This window comes from Phyllobates terribilis, unplaced genomic scaffold (assembly GCF_046119375.1).
Source record: "Phyllobates terribilis strain yellow unplaced genomic scaffold, ASM4611937v1 Scaffold_9__5_contigs__length_417890890, whole genome shotgun sequence".
In the NCBI taxonomy this organism is placed as follows: domain Eukaryota; kingdom Metazoa; phylum Chordata; class Amphibia; order Anura; family Dendrobatidae; genus Phyllobates; species Phyllobates terribilis.
The window spans coordinates 407,829,477-407,852,922 of NW_027362769.1; the positions used below are offsets into that span (position 1 = coordinate 407,829,477).

Here is a 23,446-nt window from a genome sequence, read left to right on the forward strand (position 1 = left end):
ACTCCAACTCACCGGCACTAAACACTGGTTCCATCCACAAATATTTTCCGTTATATGTTGACAAAAATTCTGCCCAGACTCGCAAGTCATCTCACAGTTCCTTTTTTTAGCCTTATGAAATGGTGTGGTGCTCTAACTCCAGCTGTAGCTGCTGCTAACCTTCGACAGAAAACCCTGCCCATTGGCATAATGCGACAAGCAAAATTTAATTTGCCAAGCAAGGACTGTAACGCTCTTAGCGTTATTTTTTTCAGTTCTCTAACTTTCCTAACCTCCGCCATGAGATCCATGAACTTTTCTTGTGGTAACCTACTTTCCATGGCGCACGTGTCAATAACTATGCCTAGAAAACTTAACTCCGTAACTGGGCCCTCTGTCTTTTCTTCTGCCAACGGAACCCCAAACTTTTGGACTATTGCTTCCATAGTGTGTAGCAACAATGAACACTTCCCCGAATTTGCCGAGCCTATACACAAAAAATCATCCAAGTAACGAATGAGGGGTTTAACCCCTGAAACGTCCTTTACAACCCATTCAAAATAAGCACAAGATAATGAACATCCTATCGGAAGACAACGGTCAACAAAAAATCCCCCGTCCCAAAAACAGCCCAACAGGGGCATGCTGTCGGGGTGCACCGGAAATGCTGCCTTAATGTCAGTATTTGCTAACAGTGCCCCTTTTCCAAACAACCTACTGAATTGCTGCATCAAACGAAGTGTAAACTACAGAACACAACTCCGGGTCTATGCCGTCGTTCACCGACAAGCCCTTTGGAAAGGACAAGTGGTGAATTAGCCTGAATTTGTTTGGTTCCTTTTTGGGTACTACACCTAATGGCGACACCCTAAAATTCTTAAGCGGAACTACCGAGAAAGGACCATCCATGCGACCCAACGAAACTTCTTTTTTCAATTTTTCTGACACTACTTCTGGAAGCTCCAAAGCCGACTTCAAATTTTTTGTAGAAAACCTAACTTTTTGATCCACAAATGGAATCCTAAAACCATCTTGAAAGCCTTCCTCAAGCTGGACCGCCATCTCTCTATCCGGGTATCTACTTAGAAAATGACGCATCTCTACCAGCCGCACTGGCGTCACCCCTAATTTCAGAACTATCTCCTCCTTTTTGCTTTCCTCCCCTAAAACATTTTGACGCACCATGATTTCCTCCACAAGCGGAGCACTCGTGCTTAAATTTGCACTTAGCTCCGAATCTACAAACCCCTTCATTGAATGAGAAGCACAACCCCCTCTGCATGGCCACCGAGTGCCCAGACTGTCCTGAACCCCCGGTGTTCCCTGGAAAGGACTGATTTCCCTGCCCCGACCTGCTGGGAGCATTAACCTTTAACCATAAGGCGATATCTTTATGGTCCCAACGAATGTTGGACCGCACCGCCTTACGCTGACGAAATTGCTCATCATACTATAATCATCCCTGCCCACCATACACCTTATAAGCTTCACCTATAGCATCCATATAACAAAAAAGTGCTGAACAATTTTCTGGCTCCTTTTCCCCAATAACACTGGCCAAAATCGCAAATGCCTGTAACCAGTTATAGAAGGTACGTGGAATTAATCGGTACCTTCTCTTTTCCTCATCCTCTTTCTTTGAGTCATTTTTTTCAGCCTATCTAAATTAAAGCACTCGAGCGGTAACAGAAAAAATGCCCACGTATTCATTTTTCCATATTTTTCTCTAACTTTCTGTTTTAAGTGTGCCCCCAGTGGCCCCTCAAAACTGAATCATCAAGCCTAATTGTGTCATCTCTCTCAGCCCCCCCCCCACCGAAGGCACTGAAATTGTAGCAGTGCCTCCATCATTAATTTCCGCAGCCTCTCCTAATCGTGATGATGGCACACCTGAAACAGTGCCACCTAAAGCCATTCCCGAAGTACCTGCCCCCAATCCTGAACTTGGTGCGGATGCTAAAACCCCCAAGCCTGTGCCCCCTAAAGCTGAACTATAATTGCTTGGTCCCCCACTTAAACCTAAACCTGGAACGCCTACCCATGCTGCTGAAGGTGAAAGCACACTATTAATACCCACAGGTACGAGTACCGCTGCCAATTCTTTTAGCCCCTGTAACAACAAGTTAACACCCCCGCCAACGCCACCCTGGCTAACCCCTGACCCAAATCCCCCGTACATATCCCTTAACCCACTATTTACAGGTAGCAGAGGACTATTGAAAAAATTTTGTGTGTTCTCACCTAGCTGCCTGAGTGCTGTGTCCCCAGCAGCTGCATATCCGGAAGCCTGTTGCTGTGGTCCTCCATCCGGCGCAGGGGCAGGACTTCTTCCAGCTCCGTCCGAGGGAGTGATGAAGGGGGCAGAGCCAGCCGAATGCTGCCCGCCTCTATCAGTGGGCTGGTAACCTAAGAGGACACTGGAGGGAGCAGGGCCAACGGGATGTTGCCCGCCTCTATCAGTGGGCTGGTAACCTAAGGGGACACTGGAGGGAGCAGGGCCAACAGGATGCTGCCCACTTCTATCGATGGGCTGGGGCTGGTATCCTAAGGGGACAGTGGAGGGGCAAGGCCAGTGGGATGCTGCCCACTTAAAATTGTGCTTTGCAGCGCCGCCAGGCTAAGCAAAGGTGGCAGTGATGGAGTGCTGTAGTGACCGGGGGCAGGGCCAGCTGTGTACGGGCCATCAAAGGGATTACTCTGCGCAACCACCGGGCTGTGGCCTTGCGCTGCTGCAGCCAAAGTGAGGCTGTTGGGGGCGGGGCCGGCTGCCGCCCGCTCTCTTCCCGGCGCCGAGAGGCCCCAGACTGGGACCTCCGTTCTCTTCCAGCTCTGTGCAGGCCGCTGCACTCACCTCGCCGAGTGGGTCCTTGCGGCTCCCCAGAACCCGCCGCTCTAACTCCGGTACCCGATGGCGTGTTCAGTGTTGAGAGGGAGGCCGACTCCTCCCCCTGCTGTAGGCCCCGCCGCATAGCTGGATTCCTCCCAGACCTGGTGCGGCGGGTGGTAGCAAGCCGGCCCACAGCCCTGGCTGGAGGGTCCCTGGAGGGGATCCTAAGGCGGCTCCGGACCCTGGGAGTAACTTCCGGGCCTAGTCCTCCAAGGCCGTCTAACCGCAAGGGATGACTGGACATTGTCAGCCCCATCCCCCTGGAGCAGGCTCTGTACTGCTGCCTGCAGGCCATCTGGACTTAGGACCCCTGCTGCATTCCTAAGCTGCTGGAGTGCAGCTTCCATCATGAATTATTTTTTCTGGGATTGCTCTTCTCAGTAGGGCAACCTAAAATGGCTGCCTGTCCTTCCTGCTTAGGACTTTATAAGGCCCCCCCTTCCCCCTCCAAAACTCTCCTCCCACCAATTAAGTCCCACCAATCCCTATGTCCCAACTCATCCACATACTTCTTTTAACCCCACCTGCACCTCAGTGCAAATCCCTAACTTAATTCCCGGCCTAAACCCTGTCATGCCGGCCTCCCTTTAATGGCAGGGCCCAGTACGGCCTTACTAGAGACTCCATTGAACATCCTGTTAGTATAGGTATTCCACAGCATATACAGCTCTGGCAAAAATTAAGAGACCACTGAACAGTTTTCTATTGAAAAGCATGGAAAGACTGGTGGAAAGCAGCCAAGACAAATGAAAGCTGTCATTTTTACTCAAAAATATACCTAGAAAGAGAAAAATCAGAGAAACTGAAAATTTTGCAGTGGTCTCTTAATTTTTGCCAGAGCTGTATATATATATACAGTATATATATCCATCTGAACTAACAGTCCTTCTGAGGACTAATCCAGCTGCATATTATTAGTGCTAGGCAGGAGTTAGGCAGGCAGGCAGTGTATGTGGCAGACTGCAGTGTATGATACAGCATAAGAGGTTCCATTGAACATCCTGTCTGCTGCTGCGGTAATAATTACAGATATTTGTAGACATAGCCCCAGATATCAGGGGCCAGAGCATTTTTTTTTATCTTAATCCTGGTTATTTGCTTAAAAAGCAATCCAGAGTATACCATTTTCTACTCCATTTGCTTGTTCTCACTGCAGAATAAAGCCAGATCTGTTCCATATTTCAGCGATAAAAATCCAGAAATTTAAACTGAATGTGGAAAATATCGGCCTCCTTTTCCATCCTGTTGCAGTGTGTCGGTCAAGCTATTCACACTAGGTCTCTGTGTAGAATAGTATTAGTAAATTACAGGCCTGCTATTTAAAATTGTGGTTCTCTGTCAGACATATCACCTATAACAATGTTCCAAAAACAGACATTTCTTCCATTTTCATTTCATTGCAGAGTGTCGGTGAAGCTATTCACACTAGGCCTCTGTAGAATAATTTTAGTAAATTACAGGCCTGCGATTTATGCTATTTAAAACCGTCGTTCTCTGTCAGACATATCACATATAACTGCGTTCCAAAATCAGCCATTTCTTGGGAACGTGGAAAATATTGTCCTCCATTCAAAATGGGCAAGGTGCGTGGCAATGGACGGGGAAGTGGACGTGATGGTGATGGTGCATACAGAGGCCAAGTACGTGGCCGTGGGCAAGCTGAAGTTGTGCCACAACAAACACCCACATCTTGTCGCTCGACCTTCCTGTCCCAATTACTAAGGGGACCACAGCACACCACTATTGAACACAGAGCAGTGTCAAAAGGTTGTTGGTTAGATAGCAAATAATGCTTTCAGTCATTTTGCCACCACCACCACTACGTCTTCCACACAGTCAGCCGTGAGTCTGGACCGCATATTCCTCACCCTGATCCTCCTTCATTCCACCATGCCGAGTGCCCAGAGACAACTGATCCCACACTTGGACACTCAGAAGAGCTGTTCACTTTTCAATTTGTAGATTCGTGCCTCTCGCCCGGCCAGCTTTAAGCGAATCAAGAGGAGAACGCGTGTAGCGATGCCCAAATATTGGAGCAGCCACGGTCACGCGAAGGCGATGGAGGGAAAGTGCAATTACTGTCGCAAGAGGTGGATGATGATGATGATGATGATACACAATTGCCAGAAAGTCAAGAGGAGGGCCAGGGTGCAGAAGTGGAAGACGAGGTGGTGGATGATATAGCAACTGACCCAACCTGGCAGGGGGACTGTCACGGGGTCCTTCTCTAACATCACACAATCAACAGAGCAAGAGAAGATTGAACAATCCCAAGACCTTTATTATAGGCAAAACTGAAAGGTCCATATACAATCCACCACACAGAGGATGAAATAGTCCAGAAATACAAATGCAGTCCGGTAACAGGATAAATGTCCCGGGAGATGAGAGTCCAACAATCCAGCAGAGGATAAAATAGTCCATATGATTCTTCATATATATATATTCCTTCCAGAAGTATTTCCAAAGTCATCCAGGTTTCTCCCATTCTCTCTGACATGCTGTGCTCATGTCATTGTCCCATACAGCATCTGACCAGCGTCTCTCCTGGCTGTGATATTTAAAAGTCCCTTCTCACTCACAGGTCGGGGGGGAGGTCCCATTGTTGGTCCTTCCATTGCTTTACAAAATCAACAAGCTGGCCTGGTTCAATATGTCATTAGCATATTAGCAAACAGCATTATTCACTGACCCTGGGCAAACATAACAGTAAACTGTGGGAGCTGATATCTGATAATAAATAGCAGCTATTCATTAATTAACACATATCAACTCAACCTACAAGAGAAGTCAACATTAGAGGGTCACAGAGCAACAAGAGAACACTATGAAAATCAGTAAAATATAAATATACACAAAATGATAGCTACATACCATATCACACCGTCACAACCTCTCCCCCTCATAATAAGTGAGCACGCCATGAGGTCTACACAGACGTCTGGCCTGCTCACTTTAGTCCACATGGCTCAATTGTTGATAGTTCCTTGTACAGTGACAGGGGTAGGTCAGCCTGAGGGAGTCTATGGTTCTTCTTGTCGAGACAGTCCATTGGCGTTCTGGTGTTAGCTTCCCCGTTTGTATTGGAGAGAGAAGCTGTAGGGTTGTAAAGCTAAACTCCACTAAGGCCATCTCCTCACACTCCTCCTCTATTCCTTTTCAGCATGGACATGAATGTAAGAGGTTTCATTTTTATGAGAACAAAACTATGTATCATCCAGTTCCCTCAAAGCATATTCCATGTCATCCTTGTGAATAAACTCCACAGTCCCCATTCCACCCTGGTGCACATCAACATAGTAGACATCTCCAACTTCTCTCATATGATCTTTCAGATCCTGCCAACTCCCCGATGGCGGAAGCCCTGAGACGAGGACTCTGTATTTACAGTATTTCGCAGGGGTCAGTATCTCCCTTGGCGTCCTCTATATCTTCCCCCTGATCCCCGAGTTGCCCTGGGAAGCTTCACATGTACCCGGTGAGAGACGATCTTGTATCCATTGCGTCCGACCCCTGAGTGCTGACCCCCAGCTAGGGAAATGGTCACTTGGTGGCCTGATAAATAGTGTTCTGGGGAGACAATATCTGAGCTGACCAGGGTGAATGTAGACCCAGTGTCCCGAAGTCTCTGGGCTTCCTCCCTGATGCCATTAACCTCCCCCAGTTCACATTCCTTCATGGTAACAGTCATTGCATTTTGTGCATTACTCACCACAGATGGGGGGTCAGTCTGCAGGTTGAGAATGCTCCGTTCTCTCTCGGTTGATGCAGGGTGAACTGGTCCTTGGCTGTGGGTTACGACATTGGCCCAGTGGCACACCAACCCTGCTCCTAGGTTGTTCTCCAGCAACACCTCTACTGTTATGTTCTGCTACCAGAGCTAAGGAAAGAGAGGAGATCTGTCCCTACGATAGAACTCAGCTGAATCCCTACGATGTAACAGGGAACCTGATCCTGCGATCAGACCTGCTAAAGTCCTAGGCTAGTCTGTACGGAGACCTATAGATGTGGGGGAGGAATCCCTACAAGTACTAAGGACTGGGAGGAATATGGGACACCTCCTAACAGAAATAGTAGCAGACAGACGAACAAACAAAATATATAGAACATAGAGGTCCGTAGACCAAGCAAACTAACAGAGTTAGATACAGAGCACAGGCTAGCTAGAAAGTAGTTATACAATGAAGTCCAGCCAAGCCAGAAGGGCGGAGCAGGATTAAATAGGCCAACAAGGTCATGTGACCAGCAAAGGAAAAAACCTAAGAGCAAGGTTCTAACAGTACCCCCCCTTCTAAGAGGATCCTCCGGATCCCCTAGGACCACGCTTATCAGGAAATCTCCTGTGAAACGCTCTGATAAGTCTGGACGCGGAAACATCATCCGACCTCACCCAAGAGTTATCCTCGGGACCGAAACCTTTCCAGGCCACAAGATACTGCAAACTACCTCTATACCGTCTAGAGTTAAGGATGCGAGAAATTTCATATTCCCCGTCCTCCACCACCGGAGGAACAGAGGCAGAGGCGTCACAATCCGATACAACCGCTTTTTTCAACAGAGAGACATGAAATACCGGATTAATTCTCCAGGAGGTAGGAACCTCCAACCTAACAGCAGATTGGTTGACAACCTGAAGCACCTTAAAGGGCCCTACAAACTTGGGACCCAATTTCTTAGAAGGAATCCTCAACCGCAGATTCCTAGAGGACAACCAAACCATGTCACCAACAGCGAACAAAACTTCCTGTCGTTTCCTATCAAAGTAGTCTTTAGATTTTCTGTTGGCCTCCTGAAGATTACAACGCACATCCGTCCAAACTCTCTCTAAATCACCGGAAAAATTCTCCTCCTCAGGCACGGCAGATCCCAACTTGGAGAACGACCCAAACGACGGATGTCTCCCAGAACAACAAAAAAAAGGCGAACAACCAGCAGAAGAAGATGTATGATTGTTCAGAGCAAATTCAGCAAGTGGCAGAAACTCAGACCACCCCTCTTGAATGTCTGCCACAAAACAACGCAAGAACTGCTCAACATCCTGGTTTTTCCTTTCTGTCTGGCCATTAGATTCAGGATGATATCCGGACGAGAACGACAAATGAACTCCCAACCTGTCACAAAAGGCACGCCAAAAACGAGCCACGAACTGAGGACCCCTATCAGAAACAATGTCAGTAGGAACGCCATGAAGTCTGACAATTTCCTTGACAAAGGCCTTAGCGAGAGTTTTAGCGCAGGGCAGTTTGACGAAGGGAACCAAGTGACACATCTTGCTAAAACGGTCCACGACCACCCAGATGACAGTAAAACCCTCAGAGAGGGGAAGGTCAGTTATAAAGTCCATAGCCAAATGTGTCCAAGGAGCACTGGGAACCTCCAAAGGACAAAGCAACCCCGCAGCAGGAGTATGTGAGGACTTAGATCTAGCACATATAGTACATTGACGCACCCACTTAATGACTTCCTTCTGCCATCCAGGCCACCAAAAACTGCGACCCACCAGTCTCTTGGTCTCAGAGATTCCGGGATGACCTGCCAACTGAGATTCATGACACTCAACAAACAAATCTCTCCTAAAGGTCCCAGGCACAAACAACCTCCCATGGGGAGTGTTAGATGGGGCATTCTCCTGAGCTTTAAGAATCTCATCTTCCAAAACGGAGTCCAAAGCAGCTATCACAACACCTTCTTGTAAAATGTTCTCCTCTTTCTCAGCACCAACTATGGGAGAAAAACTGCGAGACAAGGCATCCGCCTTAACATTCTTAGTACCAGGGATGTAAGTAACGGAGAAATTAAACCGCGAGAAAAACAGTGCCCACCTAGCCTGACGGGCATTCAGGCGCTTGGCAGCATCAAGATATATCAGATTTTTATGATCCGTAAGAAATTGAACGGGAAATTCTGCACCTTCCAAGAAGTGGCGCCAGTGTTCAAATGCGAGTTTAATAGCCAATAATTCCCGATTACCAATATCGTAATTCAGTTCAGTCTCCGAAAATTTTTTTGAAAAAAAGGCACAGGGATGTAATCCATCCCCGTTATCCTGAGACAATACTGCGCCAACCCCCACAGAGGAAGCATCAACCTCAACCAAAAACGGCTTAGTCACATCAGGCTGCATAAGGATGGGAGTAGAGGTGAACCTCTCCTTGAGATACACAAAAGCTTCAATGGCCTCAGAAGACCACTGAACCGCATCAGCACCTTTCCTGGTGAGATCGGTCAGAGGTTTGACAATACTAGAAAAATTTTTTATGAATTTTCTGTAATAATTGGCGAAACCTAAAAACCTCTGTATCGATTTCAAACCAATAGGCCTAGGCCATTCCTGTACAGCTTGAACTTTAACCGGGTCCATCTCAAAACCTTCGCTGGAGATAATGTAACCCAAAAAACTAATAACCCAAAAAACTAATTCTCTGTACAGCGAACTCACATTTCTCCAGCTTAGCAAAAAGCGAATTGTCCATTAATAACTGTAATACCTCACGTACGCTCCGCCAATGAGACTCCAGATCCGGCGAATAAATCAAAATGTCATCCAAATACACAACCACATTTTTGCCGATCAAAGGTCTAAGGATGTCATTAATCAGATTCTGAAAAAATGCAGGAGCATTAGTAAGACCAAAAGGCATCACCAGATTCTCAAAATGACCCACAGGAGTGTTAAAAGCAGTCTTCCATTCATCACCCTCCTTCATGCGCAACAGATTGTATGCCCCCTTAAGGTCAATTTTAGAGAACCACTTGGCCCCCATTAACTGGTTAAACAGATCAGGAATCAATGGCAGTGGGTAAGGATTGTGTACAGTAATTTTGTTAATCTCACGAAAATCCAGACAAGGACGTAAACCGCCGTCCTTTTTTTTTACAAAAAAAAATCCAACCGCCACAGGAGACTTAGAAGGCCTAATGTGACCGGCGGCCAAACTTGTCTGTATGTATTCCTCCAAAGCCTTCCTCTCAGGAATAGTAAGGTTAAATAAACGACTTTTAGGAAGAGTCGCTCCAGGGACAAATTCAATAGAACAATCATAGTCTCTATGGGGAGGCAAAACCTGCGATTCCTTCTCAGAAAAAACTCTCCAAAAATCCTGAATAGGAACAGGCAATTCTCCCCTATCCAAAGCTGCAATACGCCCGTTACAACACTTGTCATAACATTTATGGCTCCAGGATTTAATTTCACTGGTAGACCAATCCAGTACAGGATTGTGAAATTTTAACCAGGGCAAACCCAATATTACTGGAGAAGGCAAGTTATTCAACACTACCAAATCCAATTTCTCATGGTGAACACCATTAATAGTGAGAGGAAATTCACTGACCTTGAGAGTAATATTCTTCAAAGGGGAACCATCCACAGAAACCACAGCAATGGGGGATGATAAAGGTTCAGGTTTTAAATTGAGTTTTTCCACGAATCCCCCATCAATTACATTCAGTGTAGACCCGCAATCAACAAACACCCGAAATTCCATTAATTTTTCCTGAGCAATCGTGGAAGCAGCTAAAAATACACCCTTGGAATTTAAACAGGCAATACGGGCGTGACTGACCATTTTTTTTTCTTTCTTCATACGAAGCTCACAGCCTTTAATCAAATGACCAGATTTTCCGCAATAGAAACACAAGCCTTCAGAAAATCGACGGTCTTTTTCTTGAGAGCGAGGTGCCACCGATCCAATATCCATCGGTTCACCACTGTTAGTACACACATTCTCATAACCAGAAACTGACATAGCAGAGGATTTGCTCTCATTAACCCTTGCACGCAGTCTCCTATCCACCCGTATAGCTAATTGCACAGCCTGTTGCAAATCTTCAGGTGTAGGATAAGCAATTAGCAGGTCTTTAACCCTTTCATTGAGCCCAGCAAGAAATAGACTTTTCAGAGCAGAATCGTTCCACCCTGTTTGAGTAGACCAACGACGGAAATGAGTACAATATTTTTCCACATTACCTGATCCCTGTTTCAAACGTCTCAACTCAGTCTCAGCTGATGCGACACGGTCAGGATCATCATATAATAGTCCCAAAGCAGAAAAAAAACTATCCACTGATCTGAAGCATGTATCACTAGGTTGCAAAGAAAAGGCCCACTCCTGAGGCTCTTTGCGCAAAAGTGACATTATGAACCCTATGCGCTGGGATTCATCCCCAGAGGACTTGGGTCTTAAACGAAAATACAATAAGCAAGCATTTTTAAATGAAAAAAATTCTCGGTGTTCACCAAAAAATAAATCCGGCAAACATACCTTAGGCTCCAAGAAATGTGCTCCGGGACAGTTACTCACGTGCTGACGGAGCTCGGCCACCTCCAGAGAGAGTCCCTGCAGGCGATGAGCCAAATCCTGAACCGACACCATGATGGAACAGAAAAATCTTTCCTTAGAGAATTTGCAGGCTGGACTTACTGTTATGTTCTGCTACCAGAGCTAAGGAAAGAGAGGAGATCTGTCCCTACGATAGAACTCAGCTTGATCCCTACGATGTAACAGGGGACCTGATCCTGCGATCAGACCTGCTAAAGTCCTAAGCTAGTCTGTACGAAGACCTATAGATGTGGGGAAGGAATCCCTACAAGTACTAAGGACTGGGAGGAATATGGGACACCTCCTAACAGAAATAGTAGCAGACAGACGAACAAACAAAATAGATAGAACATAGAGGTCCGTAGACCAAGCAAACTAACAGAGTTAGATACAGAGCACAGGCTAGCTAGAAAGTAGTTATACAATGAAGTCCAGCAAAGCCAGAAGGGCGGAGCAGGATTAAATAGGCCAACAAGGTCATGTGACCAGCAAAGGAAAAAAAACCTAAGAGCAAGGTTCTAACATCTACTGGCAGATGCCGCACTACTCCTACATCCACAATTCCACGACTGTGACCCCAGTCTAAATGTAATCGGGCCCTCCGTATGTTCAAAGATTCTCCTCCAGGTATCAATAGAGAGGTGATGATGAAAAGCTGCACTCACCGTTTATGTAAAAATACGATTCCTTTATTTCATATTCGGATAAAATGAATGGACAGCAGGGAGTGCGGGGAGGAGGTGGATGGCAGCTGTTTCACGCTCTGACTAGCGCTTCTGATACAAAGATGTTTAACCCAGCACCACCTTATAATTAAACATACACCTGTGCCAAAATCCCTGAGAAGTAAATCAGAGAGAGAAAGCGAAGGGTAGAGCAGGCACCAAGCATGGTAAATAATCAATTATAGAGGCAGTGTATGGAAAACATTGTAGAAATTTTATTGTAGAAAAGACATACAACACCACTTAGTTAAAAATGCGATAAAAAACATATAGGACAAAAAAGACACATGGACAAAAATCACCCCTTAGAAAGTTCTAACATGTGAATTCAATAAATTCTATGTGCATACAAATACATATGTCAGAAAATATATGTCACGGGTATAATACAAGATCCAATAATTCTGATAGTATGAGCAAACAGCTCTAATAAGCCCTCCAATAATTTATAAAGATGTTATTGTGATGAAAAATTTCAGACACCAGGGAAGAAAATATATCTACATCCTCCCTGAAGTAGATGCATATCTAATAATTCATGATATAACAGAGAGGCTGCATAAATCAATTATAGAAAATAGAAAATACCAACCATATGGATTCACAATAGAATGCAGGGGATGTCACCAGCGCATGACCCTACGCGTTACGCCATTAGGTCCTGGCTTCCTCAGGGGTATAAAGTGAATGTCCCAGATACCTCATATATATATATACACCTCCAAATACAACTACACCAATTAGTCAAACTAAAGAGCAAATAAATATAAAGACCGGACCAAAATAGAGAGGCTACCCAAGGGTGGTAAATCCACTATGGGAACCAAAAAGCGTCCACAGTATTCCACACGCCAGATTTCGTATGTCGTCCTCTCAAGCTTCATTAAAACAGACAATGATAGTAAAGTGCATTAGCACGTGTATAATCAGCATGCGTGCCACGCTGGAACGCACCGTTGTCAGCTGGAAGGTCAGGAAGTGATGTAACCATGTGTTATCGCGGTATGCGTGTCACACTGGAACGCAACCGCCGGATATGCGCAAACCGGAAGTAGACGCCGGAGGAGGAGACATTTCCCCTCCAGCCTGCTTGCGGGTCAGCGTGGAGCGCACAACAGAGGAGACCCAGAAACGACAGACCATGCCAACCAATTGTAAGTAATATTGTGTGCCACTACAGAATGTTGTGGCCACACTGAACTATAGGAACTCAACCCTAAAGGGGTGGACGGATAACCCCCTAATCGCATGCTGTGCGTACCAACATGGAACGCAGAATTAGAAATGTAAACATAAAGCTGCAGGAGAGTCCTAGAAGCCAAAATTCATAATGCTTATCAATACAGTAACCCAACACAGATACTGATTAAATGCCAGGGGAGTATATATACATGTATATCAAACCTTATCAAATTTACTGAAATATAGATGAATATCTCATTTGGATCGGACTTCAAAAAAGATGTCCACACCAAAAAATGTAATCAGTACTGATTAATCCCTAAGGTATTAATGTTTGTAAAAACCAGTGAACAATAAGTCCTCATTTATACCTTTTGGAGACACGCAATCCATCGTATATATCCATCTAGATTCAAGACGTAGCAATGCTGGTACAACATTGCCCCCGCGAATATTAGGCAAGAGTCGATCAAGACCATAAATCTTCGTTCCAATAATCTTACATCGATGAAATTGTAGATAGTGCATAGCTACGGTCGAGATTTGTTTTTGTGCGTTGAGATGGATTTCTGCCAAGGCGATATTGGACAGATGTTGTTGTATCCGTTTACGTAATTCTTGTGAAGTCTGGCCTATATACACGAGAGAACACGGACAGACTAAGGCATAAATGACATTTTTAGTCCGACAAATGATGACATTTTTCAATTGAAATTCACGTTTGTCCATCGGGTTAACAAATGTATAGGTGGATTGCATATGTGGACATACATTACAACCTCCACAGGCATGAGACCCCTTGGGGACCATGCCTCTATTTAATTTAACTGTTGGTCGAACAAAGTAACTCTTGACCAGCTTGTACTTGAGACTTCTAGCTCTCCTTGCAGTAAGTGATGGTTTAATAGATACAAGATGTTGGAGTTTTGGTTCAGACAATAGAATAGACCAATTCTTGTGTAATATACATTGAAGATCCCTCCACTGATTGTTATAGTCCGTTATTAGACGAGTAACAGAGTCCTCTTTTTTTGGTCTGGGTTGCAACAAATTAGATCTTTCCAAATTCTTAGTCCTGTTCCATGCGGTATTAAGAGTTTTTTGGGGGTAACTTCTTGCTTTTAGACGATAAGTTTGATCATTGGCCTGTAACATAAAATCATCAATATTGCTACAATTACGTTTGGTCCTGATATACTGGCTATATGGAATACCACGTTTGAGATGTGGCGGGTGAAAGCTGCTGTAGTGTAGAATACTGTTTGTTGATGTATCCTAACGGAACAAATTCGTCCGAAAATGTCCATCTTCCAATACAAGTTTCACGTCAAGGAAATCAATACTCTCTGCTGAGATTTTGTAAGTGAGATGTATATTGAGCCCATTTGTGCTGAGCTGAGTAATGAACTCAACACATTGTTCTTTAGTGCCTGTCCAAAGCATGAGGACATCATCGATGTACCTAAATCACCGGAAGGCATGCGTCCAGAAAGCCGACAAAAGGTACACGTGCTCCGCCTCCCACCAACCCAGAAAAAGGTTAGCATAAGAGGGGGCGCAACAAGCACCCATGGCGGTCCCAGACACCTGCCTGTGGTAGGTACAGTCGAAGATGAAATAATTATGCCCTAAAACAAAAGATAGCAGTTCCAGCAAAAATAGATTATGTGAAGGATCACTGACTTCAGGACTGTGTAAAAATGATGCAACCGCATACAGTCCTAAAGTGTGTGGGATACTAGTGTAGAGGGACTCCACATCCAGGGAAACCAGTAGGGTATCCTGTGGGACATGGAGTCCCTCCAATTGATTCAACAAATGCATCGTATCCTGCACATATGATTGTAATTTGAAAACATGGGGTTGAAGGTAAAAATCCAAGTATTCACAAGGTCTTTCATTGAGTCCCCCAATACCAGCCACTATTGGTCTACCTGGAGGTGCAGTGAGGGATTTATGCACCTTCGGAAGAAGGTAGAATGTCGGTGTGACTGGTTTGGGGGTAGTCAAAAAGTCACTTTCACCCTTATCTATGACTCCTCCACCTGACGCTCTTTCAAGAATAGCATCCAACTTTTTCTTGAATAATGGTGTGGGGTCCGAAGGAAGTATCGCATATATATCTCTATTGCCTAGTTGTCTCTTGGCTTCAAAGATATAAGATTCAACAGGCCAGAGCATGATATTTCCGCCCTTATCCGCCTCTTTGATAATAAATAGGGGATTATTTTTCAGGGAATGTATAGCTTGTTTTTGTACTACTGTGAGATTGTTGCCAATATGTTTACTCACACTTAGATTCTCCACATCAGGAACAACTGCTCTAAAAAAGGTTTGTATAGATGGTAGAATTCCCAACGAAGGAGTCATTTTGGAGGGAAGACGTGCATTACATTTTCTCTTACCCAAAGCCCCTTCATTCTCATTGAGTAGATCCATAAGGTCTCGGAAAGCCTGTCGCTCATCACATGGTAGGTCATCCACCAAGGATGGTTGCCGATAAAGAAACTTAAATGTAAGGTTTCTGCAAAAGAGATAGGTATCTTTAATAAGTACAAATTTATCGAGAGTCTGCATGGGAGAAAACGTCAATCCCTTCTCCAAAACTGACCTCTCATCCTTTGTCAATATATGATCGGACAGATTTATGATCTGCAACTCCCTTGGATGATCCACCATTGATGAGCCGGCTACCGCCTGTTTTTGCTCCTCAAGCGGTTGTGGAAGGGTGAGTAATTCTTGTATTTCTGTTTTCTTATTTGTCGCCCTCCATTTCCGCCCTCCGCGTCTGGTGCGCCCTCTGGGTCGCTGGTGTCCGTGGATAAAAAATCACTGGATGTAACATCCCCATCCCTATTCTTAGGAGGCATATCAGTCATATTGAACCGGGATCTTTTATTGCCTGAATGTGACCAGTTGTATGCCACTTTATTGTCATAATCCAATTTGTCTCTAATAAATTTACATTTCTTACCAGCCATCATTTCTTTTTCGTAACGATCAAGAGTGTCCTTCAATTTGTTAAGAAAAGGCTGAACTAAAGCTGTCTTATCAAATGTCTCCATCCTCCCTTCATAAGTAATAATTTTCTTTTTAAGTTCCAACAACAAGCCTTTATCATGATCTATCAACATTTTTAATATAATTTGGGAACTTTGCAGCAAACCCGCCTCCCAGATAACCTTAAATTGTGAATCACACTCCCATGCCGGAAAGATCTGAATCCGTAGGCCTCTGGGAACAATGCCCAATTTAAGGTATTCTTCCAAGCTATTGGCATTCCACCATACTCGTATATAATTTTTGTGCAGTTTAAGTAGCTCATTCGATACCACCGTGAAGTCATCATTAGGCTCAGATGTTACTGCGGTATGGAACAAGGTTGATGCTTGATTTTTCCAAGCCTGCTCTTTAGCGTCAAAGTCAAATGCCATTTCAAAAATAATGCCCTCTAGAAAGACCAAATAGAACAATTAGACAAATACAATAAACTTGTAAAAAACTAAAACAATGGGATCAATAATTTTTATCATATAGTTTGGTCATAATCTCAGGTGTGCTTGGGTTGAAAGATGGAAGAAAAGAAGCCCACCCAAGTAGGTCAAGTACAAAGATGTATAACCCAGCACCACCTTATAGTTAAACATTCCCTAGCAAAATGTATCATGCATCCACAGTTAAGGCAGCTTAACCCCTCTCGCCCTGATGAGGGCCGTACTTGGGGCTTGGAGACAAAGGCCGGAGGCTGTACACTCAAGCAGGGGTATCTATGGTGCCAGAGTCAGTGGTCCACTCCGGCGGGGGTGGTGAGAATTCTTCCAGAGGTGGGATGGAGTGCACAAGATGCACCGGCTGAGGTGGGGGTCCGTGGGGCTCCCTGTGAATCCTTGAGGGACAGCTGGATTGCAAATGCCCAGGTTGCCCACACCTATAACATCTCTTCTCTCTAATTCCCCCAGGTTGTGGTTGGAACTGTTGGGGCTCGGAATTGTGAGAAGTGGTTGTCATCAGCCTGCAGCTGGGTGGAGGGGCAGATATAACAGGAGAGGGCCGGGGTGCGGGAGCAGGCTGTGGTTTATTGTCGAGAAGCCTCCTCCATTGCGGTCGGATAGTAATGGCCTCATCGGCCAGGGCTGCAGCTCTATCCACGGTGCACGGCATGCGCTCCCGGACCCATTCCCGTATTTTTGCGGGGCATTTAGCAAGAAATTGTTCTATAAGGAACACCTGTGTAAATTCTTCCACAGTGAAGGCATTTTCCGCTTCCAGCCATCTCCGACATGCCTGAGACATCTTATGTGCATACATCCTAAACGATAGCCTCGTGGTGCATGGGAGGTCTCGGAACCGAGCCCTATATGAGTCTGTGGTGAGAGCGTGGTGGTAATCAAGAATAGTCTGCTTACAATGTTATAATTCCGATTCCACTGTGAGTCAATGGTTCGGTAAGCCTCCGCCATGCTTCCATTCAGGAGTCCCACTAACAAACGCATCCATCCAGCCACCTCCATCATGGCACACTGGTGCTCAAAGTCCTTGAAGAACTCCTCTACATCCCCAGAAGCCTCATCAAATGGCTTAAAGTCTGCCCGTGTGATCCGTACAGGTTCCCGATCGTTGGGTTTACACTTCCATCGCATTACTCCCTCTTTCAAGCTCCATTGCATCTTGTCTCCGCTGTGCTTGGCGAGCAGCCTCCTCCTTATACTCCTGAGAGACTCCTGGGCCCAGAACCGCCATCTCTTCTTCAAACCATAACAACCACTGGCTTTTTGGGGTGGGGATCCTCATCTCCAGCGCTTGTCCATCAGACATCTGGGGGGAGGTGGCCTGGCTAGCACCCACTAGTAGATCAATTAAGGTCTCTTTAGTCAGTCCCTGGTAGTTCAGGCCCAGGTCTCTGGCTCTCTCTTGTAAACTGGATACAGTCCAATTTCTGTACTCACTCTGTGGGTGGTTCTCTATTTGGTTGCGCTCTGTTGATCCCACCACTTGCCACCAGTTGTCACGGGGTCCTTCTTCAACAGAAAAAGAGAGGATTGAACAATTCTAAGAACTTTAATACAGGCAAAACTCAAAGGTCCATATACACAGAGGATGAAATAGTCCAGAAATACAAATGCAGTCCGGTAACGGGACAAACGCCCTGGGAGATGAGAGTCCAACAATCCAGCTGTGGGAGCTGATATCTGATAATAAATAACAGCTATTCATTAATTAACCAATATCAACTCAACCTACAAGAGAAGTCTACATTAGAGGGAAAAAGCAACAAGAGAACACTATGAAAATCAGTAAAATACAAAATACACACAAAATTATATCTACATACCATATCACACCATCACACCCATTATCCTGTATGGAGGACTGTGTTGAGCCATTGAGCCATTATACTGTATGGAGGACAGTTTGGGATCATTATACTGTATGGAGGACGGTGTGGGATCATTATACTGTATGGAGGACTATGTGGGGCCATTATACTGTATGGAGGACTATGTGGGGCCCATTATACTGTATGGAGGACAGTGTGGGATCATTATACTGTATGGAGGACGGTGTGGGATCATTATACTGTATGGAGGACTATGTGGGATCATTATACTGTATGGAGGACTATGTGGGGCCATTACACTGAATGGAGGACTATGTGGGACCCATTATACTGTATGGAGGACAATGTGGAGCTATTACACTATATGGAGGACTATGTGGGGCCCATTATACTGTATGGAGAACTATGTGGGGCCATTATACTGTATGGAGGACTCTGTGGTGTCCATTATACTGTATGGAGGACTATGTGGGGCCATTATACTGTATAGAGGACTATGTGGGGTCCATTATACTGTATGGAGGACTATGTGGGGCCCATTATACTGTATAGAGGACTATGTGGGGCCCATTATTCTGTATGGAGGACTATGTGGAGCTATTATACTATATGGAGGACTATATGGGGCCATTATACTGTAAGGAGGACTATGTAGGGCCATTATACTGTATGGAGGACTATGTGGGGCCATAATACTGTATGGAGGACTATGTGGGGCCATTATACTGTATGGAGGACTATGGGGAGCTCATTATACTGTATGGCGGACTATGTGGGGCTATTATACTATATGAAGGACTATATGGGGCCATTATACTGTATGGAGGACTATGTGGGGTCATTATACTGTATGGAGGACTATGTGGGGCCATTATACTGTATGAAGGACTATATGATGCTCATTATACTGTATGGAGGACTATGTGGGGCCATTATACTGTACGGAGGACTATATGCAACTGATTATTTTGTATGAAGGACTATGTGGGACCCATTATACTGTATGGAGGACTATGTGGGCCCATTATACCATATGGAGGACTATATGGGGCCATTATACTGTATGGAGGACTATGTGGGGCCATTATACTGTATGGAGGACTATGTGGGGTCATTGTACTGTATGGAGGACTATGTGGGATTCATTATACTGTATGGAGGACTATGTGGGATACATTAAACTGTATGGATGGCTATGTGGGGTCATTATACTGTATGCAGCATTATGTGGTGCCCATTATACTGTATGGAAGACTGTGTGGAGCCATTATACTGTATGAAGGACTATGTGAGGCCATTATACTGTATGGAGGACTATGTGGGGCCTATTAGCCTGTATGGAGGACTGTGTGGAGACATTATACTGTATGGAGGACTTTGTGGAACCATTACACTGTATGAAGGACTATATGATGCCCATTATACTGTATAGAGGACTATGTGGGGCCCATTATACTGTATGGAGCACTATGTGAGGCCATTATACTGTATGGAGCACTATGTGAGGCCATTATACTGTATGGAGGACTATGTAGGGCCCATTATACTGTATTCAGGACTATGTGGGGCCATTATACTGTATGGAGGACTATGTGGGGCCCATTATACTGTATGGAGCACTATGTGAGGCCATTTTACTGTATGGAGGACTATGTGGGGCCATTATACTGTATGGAGGACTATGTGGAGCCATTATACTGTATGGAGGACTATGTGGGGCCCATTATACTGTATGGAGCACTATGTGGGATACATTAAACTGTATGGATGGCTATGTGGGGTCATTATACTGTATGCAGCATTATGTGGTGCCCATTATACTGTATGGAAGACTGTGTGGAGCCATTATACTGTATGAAGGACTATGTGAGGCCATTATACTGTATGGAGGACTATGTGGGGCCTATTAGCCTGTATGGAGGACTGTGTGGAGACATTATACTGTATGGAGGACTTTGTGGAACCATTATACTGTATGAAGGACTATATGATGCCCATTATACTGTATAGAGGACTATGTGGGGCCCATTATACTGTATGGAGCACTATGTGGGGCCCATTATACTGTATGGAGCACTATGTGAGGCCATTTTACTGTATGGAGGACTATGTGGGGCCATTATACTGTATGGAGGACTATGTGGAGCCATTATACTGTATGGAGGACTATGTGAGGCCATTATACTGTATGGAGGACTATGTGGGGCCCATTATACTGTATGGAGCACTATGTGAGGCCATTATACTGTATGGAGCACTATGTGAGGCCATTATACTGTATGGAGGACTATGTAGGGCCCATTATACTGTATTCAGGACTATGTGGGGCCATTATACTGTATGGAGGACTATGTGGGGCCCATTATACTGTATGGAGCACTATGTGAGGCCATTTTACTGTATGGAGGACTATGTGGGGCCCATTATACTGTATGCAGGACTATGTGTAGCCATTATACTGTATGGAGGACTATGTGGTGCCCATTATACTGTATGGAGGACTATGTGGGGCCATTATTCTGTATGGAGGACTATGTGGGCCCATTATACTGTATGGAGGACTATGTGGGGCCATTATACTGTATGGAGGACTATGTGGGGCCATTATTCTGTATGGATCACTATTTGGGGCCCATTATATTATATGGAAGGCAATGTGGGGCCCATTGTACTATATGAGGACAACATAGGTGGAATCTAGGAGGTTCAATAGGACAAAAATTACTTTGTAAGGGCGGCAAAGTTATTAGATATACTCTTCCATGTCCCAGCTAAATATATATATTTTTTTGTGAGGGGAATTAATGTGAGACTCTGCTCTGTCCACTTCTATGGGAGTGATAGACGCCGCTGAGCTCAATATCTAATACCATCATGTGATACACTTCACTTAGCCCTGTATCTAATCCCTGCGAGTGTTACTCTAAGTGTATCTAATCGTGCATGTGATACACTCCACGTATCTAACCCTAGCTTATGATTCTGCAAGCAGCACACCACCAACTATAAGAATCGGTGCTGACGGCCGTCCTCGGTGACACTGTACTTGTCAGTAACTCTTTGCAGTCACCAACAAAATGGCTCCGCACTGTGATCCTAAACTTCATCCACTTTTATCTTTTTACAAACTCCCAGAAGGGGAGGAGAGGAGTGACATCACACCCATGTGACCAGACCCCACCCACATTTATTGCAGTCGTAATGTGAGCTAACTGAACACAAGGTTTTCATGGCAAATTTCAGCAGTTGCTCCCCCTAGTGTTTAAAAGTGGAAAATATCAAACTTTTTATGTATATATATATATATATATATATATATATATATATATATTACTTCAATGATTATTGTTAAGGGGACAGTTGCAACAACTTTATTGAAAGTGATATGCAACTGAACCCCGGGGTCCGCGATGAAGCCACGAAGACTGCAGCCGAACACCCACCGGGTAAGAGTGTAAGACAACCAATTTAAAGTGTAAATCCCTCCAGTGTTACAACACACCTGGACGGGAAAAGGGATTTGCACTATGTCTTGTTAACTGCACAGGGGCTATGCAGCAGGCGCCAGGAAGTGTGTGTGACTCACGCCGGCGTATACGTGCTCCAGCCGATGTGGGACCGGACTGCGGAGTAACTCTCCACGTGGCTAAGAGGCGGTGCCAGGGATACGGAGTCTGTAGTCTGCTCGGGGTGTATAGCGACCTCCTTGCTGGAGTCAGACTACCAAACGAAAACTACCTGCCTCCCCCAGCTAAGTCTGCCTAAGCGACCTGTGCTAATCAGCCGAGCGAACTCTGGCATCGGCAGGTCATGGAGAGAGCAGCTAAGGAGCACGTGGAGCCCAACAGACAAGCGTCCACACATGAACACAACCTAAGCTCAATGATCAGAGCGCACCGCCATGCTTGTGGCCGGGCTATTTAAAGACTAAGCCCTGCCCACAGTCGCATTATTGGTCACACTACTGATGACGTCACCCACGACCAATAAGGTGGTGCCAAGTCACCGGATCAGCTGATACCAAACCACCAATCACAGTCCGCATGTCACGGGCATGCTCAGTGCAGTGCATTCTGGACTTAGACTGTAGCAGCAATGTTCCCCTCCACAACCTATGCTTAACACTACTAGGAACAAAGAACCAAGAGACAGCCTGTACATCTCGTGCACTGGCTAGGCGTTGGGACTGATGGCAATGCTAAGCAACATCCACCCTGGCTGGACCAGAATGGGAGACCACAAAGTCCACTGATGACTCTGACCCAATTTCAGGTTCACCAACTGCCTAACAAATGCTAATATGTTTTTAAAAAATAATGAAAACATTAATATTTTAAATTTTTTCAACTGTTGATTGTTTTTTTTTTTATGGCACCTTCCCTTTAACTCTTTACATTAAATAACATTTAGAATCAGATTGTGACACATTTCGTAAAGTGCTTTTCTCACTGGAGATATTGATGGCACGTCTAGTAGCCGCGGGCACCACCTCTGGGCACTGTTGTCCAGAACAGGAGACCCCCATGCCTAGTTGTGACTTTTGCCGTGGCTTCAATGACAGGAGCGGTGGCCGCACTCGCCATGAGACAGTCCGCTTTATATCAGAAGTAACTGATGACGAATTAAATTCATTCTGATTCCATTATTCGTAGTTTTTATCAATATTTTTACTCCAAAATGTAACTTTTCAGCAAATTTGATGCCTCTTGACAAGCCGGTGGATTGGAGCAAAGGATTTGAGCTGACGGAGAAGATTGTGGAGGCTGAATCTAATATCAAAGCTTCTGATTTCATTATTCCTATATTCGTGTACAGGTAGGAGCTTTTCTGTCCAATACTTCATCCCCAGCTCTCAGTGATCAGACATTTCTTATATATATTCACAGACCTTCCAACTTTTGAAGAATAGGACGGACAAATTACACAAATTTTGACCACATCACCAGTGCTATGTACAGATGTATCTCTATGTACCAGTATAATCCGCCAGTGGGTTCAGAGCCTGCAATGCAGC

General features: G+C 45.0%; 1 protein-coding gene and 1 long non-coding RNA gene across 3 annotated transcripts in view; one reads left to right on the forward strand and one right to left on the reverse strand.

Moving 5' to 3' along the window:
- Window positions 1–23,446, forward strand: part of LOC141162650 (uncharacterized) — a 155,592-nt gene that overhangs the window by 71,173 nt on the left and 60,973 nt on the right. The window contains exon 2 of the mRNA XM_073648980.1: window positions 23,124–23,247. Coding sequence (XP_073505081.1) covers window positions 23,124–23,247 — 124 coding nt within the window. The remainder of the gene's footprint in view (window positions 1–23,123; window positions 23,248–23,446) is intronic.
- The window catches only part of LOC141162651 (uncharacterized), a 70,739-nt gene continuing 59,603 nt past the window's right edge, over window positions 12,311–23,446 (reverse strand). Inside the window, exon 3 of one of the 2 annotated variants that reach the window (XR_012250796.1) lies at window positions 12,311–18,109. This is a non-coding gene — a long non-coding RNA (uncharacterized lncRNA). Of the gene's footprint in view, window positions 18,113–23,446 lie in introns of both variants that reach the window. The other variant, XR_012250795.1, reaches the window with a different exon arrangement.